Source organism: Dreissena polymorpha, chromosome 10, assembly GCF_020536995.1.
Source record: "Dreissena polymorpha isolate Duluth1 chromosome 10, UMN_Dpol_1.0, whole genome shotgun sequence".
Lineage (NCBI taxonomy): Eukaryota > Metazoa > Mollusca > Bivalvia > Myida > Dreissenidae > Dreissena > Dreissena polymorpha.
The window spans coordinates 8,394,867-8,414,108 of record NC_068364.1 but is presented as its reverse complement, the minus strand read 5'-3'; the positions used below and the strand labels follow the sequence as shown (position 1 = coordinate 8,414,108).

The following is a 19,242-nucleotide window of genomic DNA, read 5'->3' as shown; positions in this document are numbered from 1 at the left end:
ATACCATAAGCATAGGTGCGTAAACGCACCTATGCTAAAAACTGCCCAGCCCCACTGGCGGCCATGTCTTTCAACAGATCTAAACCATTTTTGTATTGGGTCCATCAGTCTGCCATGTTTTTCAACAGACAGGAACCATTTTCGAACTAGTCCAAGATATCATTGACATACATGTTCTGACCAAATCTCATGATGAAATGTGGCCTTTAGACTGTTAGAGGTAAAATTTGATGACGAATGACGGACAAAAGGTGATCACAAAAGCTTGATAACCATGAGCACCTCAAGCTCAAGTGAGATAAAAACCAAAATCTGTCTAAACCCTTCCAACATCAAAAACCGAGTAAAAATGGCTATATGCAACCACCACAAAACCATAACAGTCTGCAAGTACATGAGTGACTGGCAGACTGTTCAGGTTTAATACTATATGCTGCTCATCAGTATCTAAGGGTTAGAAATGAAGCCTTTTAATCCTTTAAGTGCGGGAACCGAATGTTGAAGGCCTTTGCAAACAGTTTGGATCCAGATGAGACGCCACAGAACGTGGCGTCTCATCAGGATCCAAACTGTTTGCTATTCTGATAGTATTCTTTGAAAATAATCAAAGAAAATGCTAATTTTAGAAATTCAGCAGACGACATTTTAGCAGAAGACAAATTTCCCAGCATGCAAAGGGTTAAACTTGATTCTATTAGGAAAGGTCAAAATGCGTATCATGGGCTCAGTGGTACAGGGTTAACTTACACTATATCAATAAAATAATCTGACTGTCATAAATGTAACAGCTGAGTAGTTCTTGAACTATTTACAAACTTTGTAAAAAGTCTGGGATAACATGCCACAAGTGTGTACTGGTCATCTCAATTGCGATGGTCAAGCAATTTGTATCGGTCAATGGTGAAGACTTTTTAAATCATTAACACTTCAACTGACTTGAGGGGCTTTAGCTTCAGAAATATAGCTGCTATCTATCTTTTAAGATATTAATAGCCATATATTTTAAAGTATTTCTTTTCTATCGCAATCATAATAAGGTTGACAGAAAAAGCCAAGGTATCAAATAGGCAGACTTAATCAACATACACAACAACATAAATAAATGATTCATATATGCATACATATTTTTTTTCAATACAATAAAAAATATTTTTGAAAAATAAACCAAAAAGCCTTAATATTAAGAATACTTTGATTCTGGATTTTTAAGCATTTGGAAGCTATCAAAACTCTTCTCAATTTGTATCATAACTCTTCTCAATTTGTATCAAAACTCTTCTCAATTTGTATCAAAACTCTTCTCAATTTGTATCAAAACCGGATTCCAATTTCATGCAACATGCCACTGTGACCTTGACCTTTGACCTTAAAATCTAAAGGTGATTCCATTAAAGCTCAATTGGTCATTGTCGGATCGGGTACTACTCAAATGTACCCCAGGTATTCTTAAGTATACTTAAATGTACCACGAAAGATATACTAACACTTAACTGGCCATTCTAGACTGTACTCGAATTTTGTTCCCGCCTAAAATCAGATGTTGTAAAACACGCTACAGCACTCAAATTAAAATTCTCTTTGAACAAAACCTGCCTCAACATGCTTTTTAGAGGATTTTGGATAATGTAGAGGTCATTTCACAGAATTTTCATATAAATAATTAATCATGTTCATGTCAGAAACACAATGCCCCCTATTGCGCCACTTTGAAATAAAATTTCAATATATCATTTGGCAGGTTTAGAAATTATCTCCCTTTTAAAGCTTATTACTTCCCTTGGATTGTATATTTTTTACTTTTGACCATGAAGGATGACCTTGACCTTTCAACACTCAAAACGTGCAGCTTCATGAGATACACGTGCATGCCAAATATCAAGATGCTATCTTCAATATTGCAAAAGTTATTGCAAAACTTTAACCAAGGTTAAAGTTTTGGGACAGAATGACAGACAGACAGACAGGCTAAAAACAATATGCCCCCGATCATTCGATCCGGGGGCATAAAAAAACAAGAGATGTGTTTGTCAGAAACACAATGCCCCCTAATGCGCTGCTTTTTTTTACCTTTGACCTTGGATGACCTTGACCTTTCACCACTCAAAATGTGCAGCTCCATGAGATACTCATGCATGCCAAATATCAAGTTGCTATGTTTAATATTTGAAGTTTTTGCAAAACTTTACTGTAAGGTTAAAGTTTTGGGACAGAATGACCGAATGACAGGCAGACAGGCCAAAAACAATATGCCCCCGATCATTCGATCCGGGGGCATAAAAAGTTATGAAAATTTATGTTTTTTATTTTTCACCTTTGACCTTGAAGGTTGACCTTGACCATGACCTTTCGCCACTCAAAATGTGCAGCTCCACAAGAGGTAGGTAAGAGATTGAATGGAGAAATGAATTATTTTTTTTTTACCTTTGAATTTGAAGGATGACCTTGACCTTTCACCACTCAAAATGTGCAGCTCCACGAGATACACATGCATGCCAAATATTAAGTTGCTGTGTTCAATATTAAAAAAGTTATGAAAATGTATGTTTTTTTATATTTTGACATTTGACCTTGAAGGTTGACCTTGACCTTTCACCACTCAAAATGTGCAGCTCCACAAGAAGTAAGTAAGAGATTGAATGGAGAAAAATGAATCTTTTATTCTTATTTTCAACCTTTGACCTTGAAGGATGACTTGACCTTGACCTTTTACCACTCAAAATGTGCAGCTCCACGAGATACACATGCATGCCAAATATGAAGTTGCTGTGTTCAATATTTAAAAAACTAATGATAAAACTTTAACAAAGGTTACAGTTTTAGGAATGAAAAATACAATGATATTTGACATTTGACCTTGAAGGATGACCTTGATCTTGACTTTTCACCACTAAAATGAGCAGCTCCATGAGATACACATGCATGGTAAATATCAAGTTGGTATGTTCAATATTGCAAAAGTTATCAAACTTTAACCAAGGTTAAAGTTTTGGACAGAAACAGACAGACAGACAGACAGACAGACAGACAGACAGACAGACAGACAGACAGACAGACAGACAGACAGGACAAAAACAATATACTGTAGGTAAAGCGCTCCCGTGTTAAGCGCGCAGGCTGTTTTTTAAATGCAAAAAAGGAGAAAAAAATATTTAAAGACAATAAAACCACCAAATGGGACCGAAAATGGCCGCCATTTTACTTTTGCACAACCCAATAATCTGGGGCATTGGAAAGCTTAATGAAGCATTCAAATTAGGAAGCGTCAATATGATTAGGAGCATGGGTTGCATAGCAATATACTTTTCTGACAATTTTGTAATTTTCTAGCAAAAGATTATTAGTCCACGTGCATTTCGTGAAAAACGTGAAAAAATAAGAATTAGTGTACATCGTGTGATTTTTCCTCGGGGAAAGCATGGGCATTACCGGTAAATTTGAATGTCGCATGGGAGACAGTTGTTGAGGTACACCACTGTTGAACGTTCAATATTTATACACACAAAATGAAATTGCATATCTTCATGTTCTCAAGTGTCAATTAGTGTCTCAAATATCAATTAGCGTCTTAACAAGTCTTGGCACATATTACTCAATTACATCTGCCAATTTTGAAGTGCAAAATGACCCCCTTTCACACCTACCGTTACCTGCAAAAAAGACCTCGTTCGCACCTACCCTTGCCTGCTCTCCGGAATGTCGACAACAATTCCCATCGGAATTCATCAATAAAGAAGTGTAAAAACACAAACAAAGAAATGTCCGCAAGTTTATTTAAACAAATTTATTTTTGACCCAAACTTCTTCTACCGCATTCATATCTACCAGTAGCGACTTCTTGTTGTTTCGACAATGGCCCCTCAGTCTGTATGATTATAGGGCGGTAGTTTTTTGGAAAAAAACATGGCGGCCATTTTGATTATTTACGATTACACAACATATTTTTTACCAATTTAGCAGCCAGGATAGCGTTGTATCAATGTATAGCGCGCACCAGCTTTTTAATTTGAATTTTGGAGGTAAAACACTGCGCGCTATACGTGGAAACCTACGGTACCCCCAATCTATCGATCTGGGGGCATAACTAGCAGACAACAACCAATTTAGCATTTGAATTCAACGGATCTCGACTGCTTCAGTATATTTTCCGTACCCCGAGGTACATTTAAGTAGTACCTGAGCTGACAATGACCAATCAAGCTCCATTAAACTCAAAGATCGTTCATACATCACACCAATTTGCATGAACCCCATTTCTCCAAATCTTGTGCTCCAATGAAACGGTCTCTGGCCCAAACCTACGGACCAACTGACAAATGCAAATCAATATACCCCCTTGTTATTAATTATCTGGGTTTTATATCATACCTTATACATAGTGGTGTGCAACCTTCCAGTTTCAGAGTATATAATTATACAATCAATAAATCTTAAAACGTGTTCTAGTTATTTGCTTCTTACCCTCCTTACCTCAGATACACAGTCCAACTTCTTCAAAATGGTGGATTAGTTATTATTATTACTTCATATGGCCATTCAGATCGTTATATAGACTTTAACCTTTTACCACTTAGATACATATTTTGACGCATTTGTGGTCCCTTAGAAAGTTAAATTTAATTAAAAACCTTTCTAACTGGATTCAAATTTTAAAGACATTATTTCCAAACCTTAGATACTGGTTAACAGCAAATAGCATAAAACCTGAACAGACTGCGAGTTACTTGCAGGCTGTTCTGGTTTTATGCTGGTTGCACATAGCTATTTTCACTTTGCTTCTGAGTGGGAAAAGGTTAAAATAGAGACTTGTTCACATAATCATTTTTTTCTTAAAAAGCAAAAAAACAACAAGAAAACAACTTCATACATGTACACCTTTTTATTTATTTTCTACAAAAGTGTTGGACAGTGACATGGTATATGTTATGCATAATTATGAACAATGGAGCATGATAACAGATCATGAAAAATGAGAAACATTGCACTATGAGCATCACAGAGCTCATAATATGCTTTATGCCGATTCATGACAACAAAAGTATGTGTATACTTCTCAAAACAAACAATTAGTCATAAAACCAAATATTTAATGTAAACAGAACAAACGTTTCTAATATACAAATGTGAAGATCTTAAGCATACAAAATTGTCTGTTTTTTTTTATTTTGTGAAAAAGCTGGGACTAGATTTATTTTATAACTTAACAATAAAGAAAGGTTTTATTCGCCACATAGGTATGAACGTTTTATGATCAGCCTGAACAAAATGTATGGAAATATCATCAATCTATCCCTGACTTCGGGTATTGCACACAGTAATACATTTGAGTCTAGCTCTAGGAAAATGGTGCTTAATGCATGTGCATAATCGTCCCAGACTAGCCTGTACAGTCTGAACAGGCTAATCAGAGACAACACTTTGGGTATTTTGGTTAAAAGGAAGTCTCTTGTTTGGAAAAATCCTGCTAAGGAGTGTTGTCCCTGATTAGCCTGTGTGGGCTGCAAAGGCTAATCTGTGATGCCACTTTACACACGTGCAGTAAGCCCCATTGTCCCAGAGCACTGCTATACTACATATATAGAACTAAAATGTTATTGCTGAATGGTTAAACCTTTCCCACTTAGAAGCAAAGTGAAAATGACTATGTGCAAACAGCATAAAACCAGAACAGCCTTTGATTAACTCAGGTTTTATGCTGTTGGCTGCTCATCAGTATCTAAGGGTTGGAAATGCAGCCTTTAAAACTTGAATCTAGTAAGAAAGGTCTTTCATTAAATTTAACTTTCTAAGGGACCGCAAATGCGTCGAAATTGAAATACGTATCTAAGTGGTAAAGGGTAAAATAGATAGCTTAGTGGTAAAGGGTAAAATACGTATGTAAGCGGTAAAGGGTAAAAAACCTATATAAGTTATAAAGGGTAAAATACGTATCTGAAAGTCGTAAAGAGTAAAATACGTATCTAAGTCGTAATGGGTAAAATACGTATCTAAGTGGTTAAGGGTAAAATACGTATCTAAGTGGTAAAGGGTAAAATACGTATCTAAGTGGTTAAGGGTAAAATACGTATCTAAGTGGTTAAGGGTAAAATACGTATCTAAGTGGTAAAGGGTTACCTGTACTGCCATTTACATAACTTCAAATTCAATTTTCGGATCAAAATTTTCCGGGTGAAAGTGAATAATTTCTTTATTTGCGAAAGAGAAAGAAACCAATCACTAAAGCAAAATCAACTCAATTCTTATGTTAACAGGTGTTATATGCACCAAACAAAATCTAGTACTTTAAACAATGTTATTTATTAACTTGTCATCAAATTGGTATACCTTTGAAAAATATAATTAAGTAGATTTTCTGAAAGACATTTATCATTTGGAATAGTTGAATTATCATTGTTATTTTATAAAGTATGTTAAATAAACAAGAGGGCCTGAAAGGCCCAAAGTCACTCACCTGAGATAACAAGATATTATTGGGACAAATCATCTGACCAAGTTTCACAAAGATCGGAAAATAAATGTGGCCTCTAGAGTGTTAACAAGGTTTTACAACAGTCATATAAGGAAAAATGCCCCGCCCTCTGGCAGCCATGTTTTTCAACCAACCGGCATCATTTTTGAACTCATCCAAGATATTATTGGGATGAATCTTCTGACCAAGTTTCATGAAGATCGGACAGTAAATAAGGCCTCTAGAGTGTTAACAAGATTTTACTATAGCCATATAAGGAAAAATGCCCTGCCCCTTGGAAGCCATTTTTTTCAAGCATACATAATTATTTTTGAACTCATCCAAGATATTATTGAGACCAATCTTCTGACCAAGTTTCATGATGATCGGAAAATAAATGTGACCTCTAGAGTGTTAACAAGGTTTTACTATAGCCATATAAGGAAAATAGCCCCGCCCCTGTGGTGGCCATGTTTTTCAACCAACCTGAATCATTTTTGAACTCTTTACTATAGCCTTATTTAGCCATATAAGAAAAATGCCCTTCCCCTTGGCGGCCATGTTATTCAAGCAAACGTAACCATTTTCGAACACATCCAAGATATCATTAACACAAATCTTCTGACCATATTTCATTAAGATTGGAAATAAATGTGGCCTCTAGAGTGTTAAAAAGATTTTACTATAGCCATATAAGGAAAAATGCCCCGCCCACTGGCGGCCATGTTTTTCAACAAACCGGCATCATTTTCGAACTCGTCCAAGATATTATTGGGATGAATCTTCTGACCAAGTTTCATGACGATAGGACAATAAATGTGGCCTCTAGAGTGTTATCAAAGACACTAGCCTTATATAGCCATATTAGGAAAAATGCCCCGCCCCTTGGCAGCCATGTTTTTCAAGCAAACGATACCATTTTCGAACTCATCCAAGATATCATTGAAATCAATCTTCTGACCAAATTTCATGAAGATTGGACAATAAATGTGGCCTCTAGAGAGTGAACAAGGCAAATGTTGTCGTTGCACAACGGACAACGCACGACGGACAACGAACAAAAGGTGATCACCAAAGCTCTCCATGAGCACGTTGTGCTCAGGTTAGCTAAAAATCAGCTTCATGTTTTAATGCCCTAGTTTTATTACTCTGTTTAAAGAACACAAATTAGCCAAACAACCCATGAAATGCCTTAAAAACTCTATATAATTTGATACATTTTGATTGATAAATAATATATCCATACACAAAATTAGTTGCAATAATCCACTCCCAGCTATTGACCCTCTCAGCTGTATGTATGTAGTCATAAAAGCTCAGAGCATTCAAGAAGAACTAGCAAAAATAAATATTAAAATAAATTCCTAAGCAATTATCAATATTTTGCTTGTTTTTACTTTAACATATATTTTCTTTTTAGAGTTTATGACACAATTTTCTTTTTTTTAACCTGTTAACATGCCTTTTTAATTGATTTGAGCCTGGCTCTGAGAAAATCAGGTTCAGTGCATCTGTGTTAAGTATTGCTCCAGATAAGCAAGTGCAGTTTGCACAGGCTAATCAGGGACGATTATTTCTGCATCTATAGAATTTCTTTTAAAGGATGTGAGGACTGCACAGGCTAATCTGAAAAGGCACTTTAAGCACATGGATTAAACTTGGTTATACAGAGCACTACTCTTCTTTCCTTGTAAACAGTTAAACAAAACAAGAGAGCCATGATGGCCCTGGTTGCTACAAGAGAGCCATGATGGCCCTGGTTGCTACAAGAGAGCCATGATGGCCCTGGTTGCTACAAGAGAGCCATGATGGCCCTGGTTGCTACAAGAGAGCCATGATGGCCCTGGTTGCTACAAGAGAGCCATGATGGCCCTGGTTGCTACAAGAGAGCCATGATGGCCCTGGTTGCTCACAGGAGTAGTATTTAAGTTCAGCAGTTTTGTTAACGTTGTTTTGTGAAAAGAAAGGGTTTGTTGTCTCGGCAAATATATAAATACATGTATCATAAGTAGTTTTTTGTGTATGTGTTTATGTATTTTGAAATAGACATTTGTAACCTGATTGTGACAAAGATATATTTTACACTAGAGTGTTAACAACCTTTTTACTTTAGCCATACAAGGAAAGTGCCCCCACCCCCCAGGCGGCCATGTTTTCAAAAAGTGGAACCATTTTCAAACTCAGCCCAGATATAATTAGAACAAATGTTCTGATCAAGTTTCATGAAGATTGGACTAAAAATTTGACTTCTAGAGTGTTAACAAGGTTTTACAATAGCCATATAAGGAAACATGCCCTGACCCTGGTGGCCATGTTAGTCAACAGACCAAAACTATTTTTTGAACTCATCCAAAATATCATTAGAACAAATTTACTGACTAAATTTCATGAAGATTGGTCAATAAATATGACTTAAAGTGTAAACAAGGTTTTACTATAGCCATATTAGGAAAACTGCCCCACCCCCTGGATCAATGTTTTTCAACAAACTGGAACCATTTTCCAACTCTTCAATATGTCAATGGGACACATGTTCTCACCATGGTTCAATAAGCTAGGACTAAAAATGGGACCTCTAGAATGTTTACAAGGTAAATATTGACGAAGCACTATGGACAACACACAACACAAGACGGACAAAAGGCGATCACAAAAGCTCATCATGAGCGCATTGTGTTCAGGTGAGCTACAAATAATTCTTGTTAGTTATTTAAATGTCCACAAATCTCCATACAAACCTAATAACTATATATAATACATAGATAAAAACAATTAACATTTATAATACTGTTTTATAAGCGAAAACATATTTTTGTAAACAAAATATGACGTAACAAATGTACATTTAACAGTCTCATCTGGAAAAGATATTCTGCCATTTTATGTTTTATGATTCCCATAATTATCCAAACATATACATAGACAAGGGACAAAATTGTCACAAAACCAGGTTTTCATTGTAAAAAAATCTGATTAAGGGAGACAACTCAAACTGAACTTTTGAAATGAACAAACAAAATTAACCCCCTTTGTAAGTTTGTTTCAAAATAAATCTATTTTAAGTTGTGGTGACCTTGACATTGGAGATATTGACGTGATTCTTTCGTGCGACACACCGTCCCATGATGGTGAACAAATGTGCCAAATAATTGTAAAATCTCACAATGAATGACATAGTTATGGCCCAGACAAGCTCATTTATTGCCAATTTTGACCTTTGAACTCAAAGTGTGACCTTGACCTTGGAGATATCGACGTAATTATTTCGCGCGACACACCGTCCAATGATGGTGAACAAATGTGCCAAATGATTTAAAAATATGACAATGAACGACATAGTTATGGCCCGGACAAGCTTGTTCCGCCAGCCCGCCAGCCAGCCAGCCAGCCAGCCAGCCAGCCCGCCCGCATTCGCCAATCTAATAACCAGTTTTTTCCTTCGGAAAACCTGGTTAAAAATACCTGTACATATACACATGAACAAAATCATGTACAACTCATGCATGTATACTATCATCATATATAATTAAGACATTCTATAACACATTAAGGTTGTTTCTATAAGTATGGCAATCGTTTTGATGCAGAAATAAATCTAAAGAACTTAAAACTTGTGCAAAGCATGAGTTTCGCTCTGTGAAAACAGGGCTTAATGCATGCACTTAAAGTTGTGTACCTGATTAGCCTGTGCAGTCCACACAGGCCAATTAGGGGCAACACTTTCCCCTTTCATTTTTTTTTCGTTCAAAGAAAATATCTTTTTTGGCAAAAATCAAGTTTAGGCCAAAACGCTTACCCATGATTAGCCAGTGAAACTACACAGGCTAATCTGAGACAACACCTTATCAGATGGGGTAATCACGTGATGAACAAGATGGCGATGTCAATGCCGAGGCAGGTGTTTTTTGCCATTTTATAGCCTTTGTGACTTGTATAATTTTGTTTAATTCCGCTCACTTTCCAGCCATATTAGCAAGAAAGTTACTAGCTTTTATTTCATAGTAATATTTGCTCTATATCTCGACTTTACTCGCTGCAAAATTTCTTATTGAAATGACCTAATTCAGGCTCCACTAAGAAAATTTGCGGGGAGTAAAGTCGAGATATAAGGCAAATTTTAATACGAAATTAACGCTAAGTACCTTTTTACTGATATGGCTGGAAAGTGAGCATCATTTAAACAAAAGCTGTCAGAGGACAGCGCGCTCGACTATTTGAGTGCTTGACAGTATACCATAAAAACCCAGTCATAAGTCTATCTGCTCATAAGTCGGGGGGTAAAAAATGATACGAAAATCGGAGATTTTGAATATGTCCAAGTCATAAGTCGAGTCAGAAATTGTCCGTCCACGAATTTTATAAACAGACGCCATTTTAAATGTACTGGAAGCTTTTATTCTATACATAGACCATGACGTCATTATAGCCCTGTGCGACGTAGACATAGCGGACACGTGTATTATGTACTTTGTGTAATATAATCAATACAATAAAAATATAGACAAGCTAATCATTATGAACCACATAAAAACAAAATCAACAACATAGGAAACCAAGACGTATATACATGTACATCGTAATTTACACAACAACGACATACGAAACACAAAACTTGCGTTCAGCAGCAGTATTATTATTTGATTGCTCTGCAAATTCTATCACGCGTATCTTAAACGCATTGTCATTCGCATGGCGTTTGCATTTTCCAGGCATTTTCACAAATCAAATGTGCGAGTCAAATTAATAAATTATTATTATAAAGTTTCACTAAATTGTCCACGCTATTATTAATCCACAAACTTATAATCCGATGACACACTGTGATCACTGTAATCAAATCTTTGCACTTTTTATCTATCAAAAAATTGATTACTTCCTCGGTAAAACACGTTTTTATTACAATGATTGACATAACCAATAGACCGCTAACACCACCTTTGTTCTACATAACAGTTTAAAAGGCAGAGCTATGCACGTGCTCAAACATAATTGGACGATTACCAGTGAATAACAAACTCGCGATTGGTTAAACATGTTAAACAAATTAAAGGAATCTTATTTTATCGGCGAGAAGGGTGATGCTTTATGGCTTCTTGACAGGAAGAGGCTTTCCTTTTATGACGTCAATCTGTCAATTCACACAGGTTGCCAATTATCGCTCGACTTTAAAAATGACCTGATCTTTTCTTTACGCGTTCAGTTATAAAAAACACCTGCTTACATGAAAACTTTGGATTAAATTATGAAAATAAAAACAATGGAAATGTTGCAAACTGTGGTTATATTAATTGATAAGTATCTTTTCATTTCATGTGTCGTAAATCAACGAGTTTTTTGATACAACAACAACAACAATTGCCGCGGGGATCAATCTTCGTCGAATTTCATTATTTTTTTCATGGTCGACCTCATAAGTCGATACTGTATTTTTAATCAAATTTTGGAGGTAAAAAATCTCGACTTATGACTGGGTTTTTACGGTAATGTAAGCCATCATGGAGAGGGGGGTATAATGTGGGTGTGTGGTCATTTAATAGACGATCTTTCAAAAAAAAAGAAAGAATAAAAGAAAACAAAATTATTATTTTTTGTATTTTTTTTGGGGGGGGGGGGATTCTGGGATGGGGCATGGGGGATAGTTTGGTTGGAGTCCATTGTGGTATTCAGTTAAGTGTTGTTTTGTCAAAGTATGAATCAAATCTGATGTTCAATAAAGAAGTTATGGTAATTTAAGCAAAATGTATTAATTTGACATTGAGAGTCAAGGTCATTCAAAGGTCAAAGTCAAATTCAACTTGCAAGGTACAGTACCATCATGATAGTAAGAAAGTATTAGAAGTTTGAAAGCAATAGCCTTGATACTTTAGAAGTGGATCTTAACACAAATTTAACAAAATATTCAAAATTACAAAGACAAAAAAGGGCCATACTTCCTACAAAATGCTTGATACAGTTGTCTGCTCTTGTTTATAGGTTGCCGTCATGTTGGTAAAGAGGTATGCAAAATATAAAAGCAATATGTCAAGGGACATTGAAAATATTTGAGGTGGTACGCAAACTTTAACATAGAGTTATCAATAATATGCATATTCTAAGTGGAAAAAGGGCCAAAATTCTTACAAAATGCTTGATACAGTTGTCTGCTCTTGTTTATAGGTTGGGGTCATGTTGGTAAAGAAGTATGCAAAATATGAAAGCAATATGTCAAGGGAAATTGAAAATATTTGTGGTGGTACGCAAACTTTAACCTAGAGTTATCAATAATATGCATATACTAAGTGGAACAAGAGTGCCAAACTGTCACTAGATACGCCCGTTCGAAGGTTTTGGACACCATGCAAAATGCTTGAAATGCACTATGTGACCTCATGACCTTGTTTTTGACCAGGCATGAGTTAATTCGAACTTGACCTACATATCATCTAGACACAACTTCTTACCAAATTAGGTGAAGATCAGATGAAAACTACTTCAATTAGAGAGCGGACACCATGCTTAATGCTTGAAATGCACTAAGTAACCTCGTGACCTAGTTTTTGACCCGGCGTGACCCATATTTGACCTTGACCTACATATCATCTAGACACAACTTCTGACCATCGGGTGAAGATCTGGTAAAAACTACTTCAATAAGAGAGCGGACACTATGCTTAATCCTTGAAATGCACTAAGTTACCCAGTGACCTAGTTTTTGACCCGGCATGATCCATATTCGAACTTGACCTAGATATTGTCTAGACACAACTTCTGACCAAGTTTGGTGAAGATCGGATGAAAACTATTTGAACTAGAGAGCGGACACTGTTGTGGACGCTGCCCACCGCCCGCCATGGGTGAAACTATAATACGTCCCGTTTTTAAAAACGGGCGAATAAAAAGGGCCATAATTCTTACAAAATGCTTGATACAGTGTCTGCTCTTGTTTTTAGGCTGGGGTCATGTTGGTAAAGAAGTATGCAAAATATGAAAGCAATATGTCAAGGGACATAGGAAATATTTGGGGTAGGAATCAAACTTTAACATTTGCACGCTCACGCTTATGCTAAGGCTCACGCTAACGCCTGGGTGAGTATGATAGCTCCACTATATATATTTCATATATAATAGTCGAGCTAAATATAAACAAAAATTATAAAGGGTATAACACGGCAAATAATAACTGTCTCGCCATTGATTTTGACATGTTGACTATCACGTGATTATCTCCCCTGCTTATGCACATGCAATTAGCAAACGTCCCAGAGCAAGGCCACAATATTTCATAGCATTAACAGATGCTATCCCAAAAGGTTGTGTGCTAGCGTAATTAACATCTTGAAAGAAAATGTAAAATTAAGATTGTTTGTAATGTTATCCTAACATAAGGTCCTATTAAACATGCATAAAAAACCTTGCCATGTTTCAATACTCTTGAAAATTTTCAATAAACAAACTCAAATGACATTATTATATTTATATTGGGGTAATATATATATATTTTTTAATATTACACTTTTAACTGTTTGTGCCGGGAGTATGTCTTGGGGAAATGTAAAAAACATACACAAAGTTTTCAAAATGGTACAGCAATATGCATGGCATTTCAAATGATATATTTTATACTTAGAATCTTACGGCACATGTACAGAAAAACTAAATATGCTGCATCTATCAAACTACATAAAGACTTATTAATTTACATGGCTGTTTTGTTTCAAAATAAACTATTGTGCAATTATCATAGAACATTTTAGAGAGATCATTATAAAGAACAAATAATATGACGAAATGATAATATCTGAATAGCAATACAATAAATATGAGAATTGCTCAGGGAAAACAAGCTAAAAGAATTTGTTTTTTAAGTGTGGTCCCATATAAGCCTGTGCAGTCCAAACAGGCCAGGCTAGTTTTTAACTTGCCAATGTATCATTTGACCAAATGTTCTGACACAGTTTCAAGAAAATTGGACACTGAATTTTCCAAAGCAACTGATGACAAAGCATGATGGACGAAAAAAGACAGACAAATGATGTTCACAATAGCTCACCATGATTAAAACCATGAGCATGGTGAGCTCAACATGAACCCGTTGTACTCAGGTGAGCTTAACATGAGCATGTTGTACTCAGGTGAGCTGAACATGAACCTGTTGTACTCAGGTGAGCTCAACATGAGCCTTTTGTGCTCAGGTGAGCTCAACATGAGCCTTTTGTGCTCAGGTGAGCTCAACATGAGCCTTTTGTGCTCAGGTGAGCTCAACATGAGCCTTTTGTGCTCAGGTGAGCTAAACATGAGCCTTTTGTGCTCAGGTGAGCTCAATATGAGCCTGTTGTGCTCAGGTAAGCTCAACATTAGCAGGTTGTGCTTAGGTGGGCTGAAAACTAATAAAAATAATCTCAGATTGTCATAAATGTTTGATAATCAGATTGCATTCAGATAATCAGATACTAATAATAATACAGGCACCACAAATGAAATCATTCTCACTTTACATCTTATATTTCATCATTCATGAACATGGCAGCATCTTTTTAATCAGACAATATATAATGAAATGGGCATCTTTTATTAAAAGATATGGAGTCATGAGCTTTGTTATTAATCCCAATCAAACTTCTGACCAATCATTTGAAACAGTTTTTTATTATACGGACGATAAAATTTGTTCATTTTCTTCACAATAATAGGGTCTATTGCTGGATGCTTTCGCCCTTTTTTAGCACCAAGACAATGTTGTTGTTTATCATCAGATTGCATACAGAAAAATCCACGGGTCTCATTGAAATACACGTTGCTTTCCGTGACTAAATTTGGTAAACCCAAGAACGTCTCGACTTTTCGAATTTCTTCAAGTGGATTATCAATGAGATTATCCCCATTCACAACATGAATTTGATCTCGTTCAAAGAAATGTAGCCACTTGGTCATATGATAATAATACATGCTAATCCGCACTGCCTTATAGCCTGTGTTCACACGCCCAGTCCGCTCACTAATCACAAGGTCTTCGAAGCGATCTATTGACTTATTTCGCTCCAGTTTGTTTTGATATACCTGAGTGTAATCTGAAATTACCCGTGTGGTTGGATTTCGAAAAATGACTATGAGTTTAGCAGAACTGTTAAATTTACGAATCCGCTCCGCAGCACTCTCTGAAATGAAATACCTCGGTGTTTTTTCTATGGTTATATCCGATGGAAATGAAAATGGCATGTTTTTCCTGTACCAGTCATAACCTTTTTCGTAATTTTCGTCGTTATTAAAGAAATGCATCTCCATATCCGCAATACGGATTTGAGGGTGAAGGTCAAGAAACTCTAGTAACGCCCTGGTCCCGCATTTCCGCACTCCAATGATTATGCACTGTGGAAGTCCCTGCTCCATCCCTTCACTCCGCAACCGCTCGATTTTCGCCTCTTGATCCTCCAGAAGCTTTCTCAATCCATACCCTTCTGAGAGATCCATGTTGTCAAGAAGCATGCTCGAGTTAAGCACCTTGCGAACTTGATTGTTGAACACCAAGGTTACACAAAAAAAGACAGCTAATGAACTGATGACTACCCAAGCTTGCCGTTTCCGCGGAAACCCCATCTTAAATATCACCCTCTGCCATTGCTGAACGGTGAAGCTTGTAAATTCCATCAGCATTCAATGAAGTTCACAATATAAGCCATCTTCCTAGTTTCTTCACACACCTTTTTCTGTTCACACTGAAAATAAACAAAAGCATTTTCCATTTTAAGTATGTCATTAGTTAGTAATACTCACTTAACAGCAGATTTAGGTTTTGAAATAGAAAAGTTAAAAGAGGGTCATGATGGCCCTACAGCGCTCACCTGAGTTAAAGGTAATCCAAATGTCGAAACTTGACCTAGTTTTCTTGTTTTCAGATTGATTCAGATTAAAATTTAATCTAGAAATTGTCAACATTAACATTATGACCCAGTTTCATCAAGATCAAGTCAAAAATGTGGCTCTAGAATGACAAGAGGTTTTTCTTCATTTAACCTGGTGTTCTTATTTGGGGACACATACGACCCAGATTTAAACATGGCCTTATAATTGTGAAGATAAACATTCAAACAAAGTTTCATCCATGATTGAGTCATAAATTTGGCTTATAGAGTGGTAACAAAGTTTTTGTTAGATTTGACATTGTTTTTGGAGGAAAGAGACCCGGATTCAAACTCAGCCTCGATATTTTCAAGATTAACATTCTGAGCAAGATTCATCAAGATTTGATATAAAATGTGGCCTCTTATCAAATTAAAATATAACAAAACAAAGTGCACAATGACAGACGTCAGACCCAGGATGGCCACCATAGCTTTATTCTCAGGTGAGCTAAAAATGCCAATATATTCATTAAAATTATATATAAACATATTGAAATCAGATCAGGTCCAAATTTCAAGGTTCATGAAACAAATTCAAACCTGATCATAATCACGTTACACCAATATCAGCCCAGACTGCACGGGCTAATCTGGGACGACAAGTGACCCAAATGCATTAAGCCCCATTTTCCCCAGAACAAGACTCAATTAACCCATTGCATGCTGGGAAATTTGTCGTCTGCTAAAATGTCGTCTGCAGAAATTATAAAATTAGCATTTTCTTCATTTTTTTTCAAAGAATACTATCAGAATAGCAAACAGTTTGGATCCTGATGAGACACCACGTTCTGTGGCATCTCATCTGGATCCAAACTGTTTGCAAAGGCCTTCAAAATTCGGTTCCAGCACTGAATGAGTTAAAAATTAGAAATAGTGTTTGTCAATGTCCAACTGGGGGGGATACATTACAAGAGGCTAGCGTAGAGACAGCAAAGAAAAGCATGGAGACTTAATAGACTGGTTGCCCACTTGAACTCCTGTCTTTAGAGCCCTGAGAGCACTTCAGTTTGACACCAATGAAACTTCAAACTGACACTAATCATCTGTCACTTTTACCAGCATCAAATTAAATCAGGTAAATGTCCTTGAGATTGAGTGTGACAATAAGTATTGGAAAACGGGTAAACAAGATCGTTATAATGGAATAAGGAAAAATGCCTACATATAGTGTTGTGCATTATCAACTTTTCAATAATTAATGTTGATTATTTTTTAACAATTATACAATATCAATTATGATTCATCTTGTTATCTGTGTGCAATTACTGTGGGTGTTAATAATAACTGGTAATTAAAAATAAATTTTTAAAATATGAATTCAGTCTGTTAGTGATTGCCATGATTGTCAATTTCATTCACTATGACACTGGAACTAAATAGTAAATCATGCATTGGTAGAGATCTGAGAATCCATAAGAAAGCACACATTTTGGGAAAAATTACATGAAATACATATGTCCTTTTTTACCACTGAATACAAGTGGAGAAAATGAAAGTCACTACGTGTATCTACAACCAAATGAACTGTCGGTTTTTGTACCACTTTTCAAGTGACATTTGGTGTCAGGTGATTTCAGAAATAAAATATCCCATGTTTTACCAGAACATCCCAACCTCACATCTAATCCTTTGGAGCTAACACACCAGTAATGTGACAATTAAAATGAGAAAATACAACTTTCACAAGGAAAAAGTAACAAGATTAATTTCGGCACTATGACTGTAAAAATAAAATGTCTGTATAACCAAATATTTTAACATATTTGGTTTGTGTACATAAATATGGCTTAGCATCAATGAATATTGCCTTGGCCTCAATTTTGGCAAATTTGCTCATGTACAAATCTCATAGGTCTTGAGAATGAAAAACATGACATTAACCCTTAACAAGGGTTTGGATGTTTACATTTGTATCAAGTAATGCTAAAATCAATCAATGTAATTCTGTCAAAGTTTAGGGAGAGACAGGAAGTGTCCAGCTGTTGTATGGCCACATTTGACTTCTTAACTATGAGTGTGAAAATGACCTGTGTGGTTACATGAAACAAGCTGTCTTCTGATAAAGAGCATTTGGGCCGTACTCTGTGAAAAGGGGGTTTAATGCATGTGCCTAAAGTGTCGTCCCAGATTGGCCTGTGCAGTTTGCACAGGCTAATCAGGGACGACACTTTCCTCCTTAAAGTGATATTTGCTAAGAAGAGACTTTCTTGAAACAAAATATATCATAAAAGCGGAAATTCTCGTCCCAGATTAGCCTGTGCGGACTGAACAGTCTAATCTGGAACGGCACTTTACGCACATGCATTATTACTCTTTCAGTGCTGGAACCGAATTTTGAAGGCCTTTGCAAACAGTTTGGATCCAGATGAGACGCCACAGAACGTGGCGTCTCATCAGGATCCAAACTGTTTGCTATTCTGATAGTATTCTTTGAAAAAAAATGAAGAAAATGCTAATTAAAAAAATTCAGCAGACAACATTTTAGCAGATGAAAAATTTCCCAGCATGCAAAGGGTTAAACTCCTTTTTCATTGAGCACTGGACGTTATTTAAAACTGCATAATACATGATGCAGGGACAGTATGGACAAGCTGTTTTACAGCCTATTTAAACTTTGACCTCTTAGTGTGAGCTTGACCTTTGTGGTAGGGAGACAGATGTTACACACAACACATGTTATGATGGTTACATTTGCACCACATTATTGAAAAATCCAGCAAATTTATGGATGAAACAGGAAGGGGGAGGGGGCACCACAAGTTATTTAACAAAATCTTACCTTAATGTACATCTATTAATCATTAAACATTGTTTTTCCTTATCCTGACATTCCATGACAAATTGCACAAGTAATTCCACCCCAAATGGAATGTCATGCATAAATCATTTATCAGGTCATAAAAACTGCCTCCAAAAAGT

The 19,242-nt window shown here is 36.2% G+C and overlaps 2 protein-coding genes across 2 annotated transcripts in view; both read right to left on the bottom strand.

Moving 5' to 3' along the window:
- Positions 1 to 19,242, bottom strand: part of LOC127847998 (heparan sulfate glucosamine 3-O-sulfotransferase 1-like) — a 210,173-nt gene that overhangs the window by 24,696 nt on the left and 166,235 nt on the right. The gene's annotated exons all lie outside the window — the stretch shown is intronic.
- LOC127847999 (heparan sulfate glucosamine 3-O-sulfotransferase 5-like) overlaps positions 12,060 to 19,242 on the bottom strand; it is a 162,696-nt gene continuing 155,513 nt past the window's right edge. Inside the window, exon 4 of the mRNA XM_052380267.1 lies at positions 12,060 to 16,137. Within this exon, the coding sequence (XP_052236227.1) occupies positions 15,026 to 16,075 (1,050 nt within the window). The 5' untranslated portion in view covers positions 16,076 to 16,137 and the 3' untranslated portion in view covers positions 12,060 to 15,025. The remainder of the gene's footprint in view (positions 16,138 to 19,242) is intronic.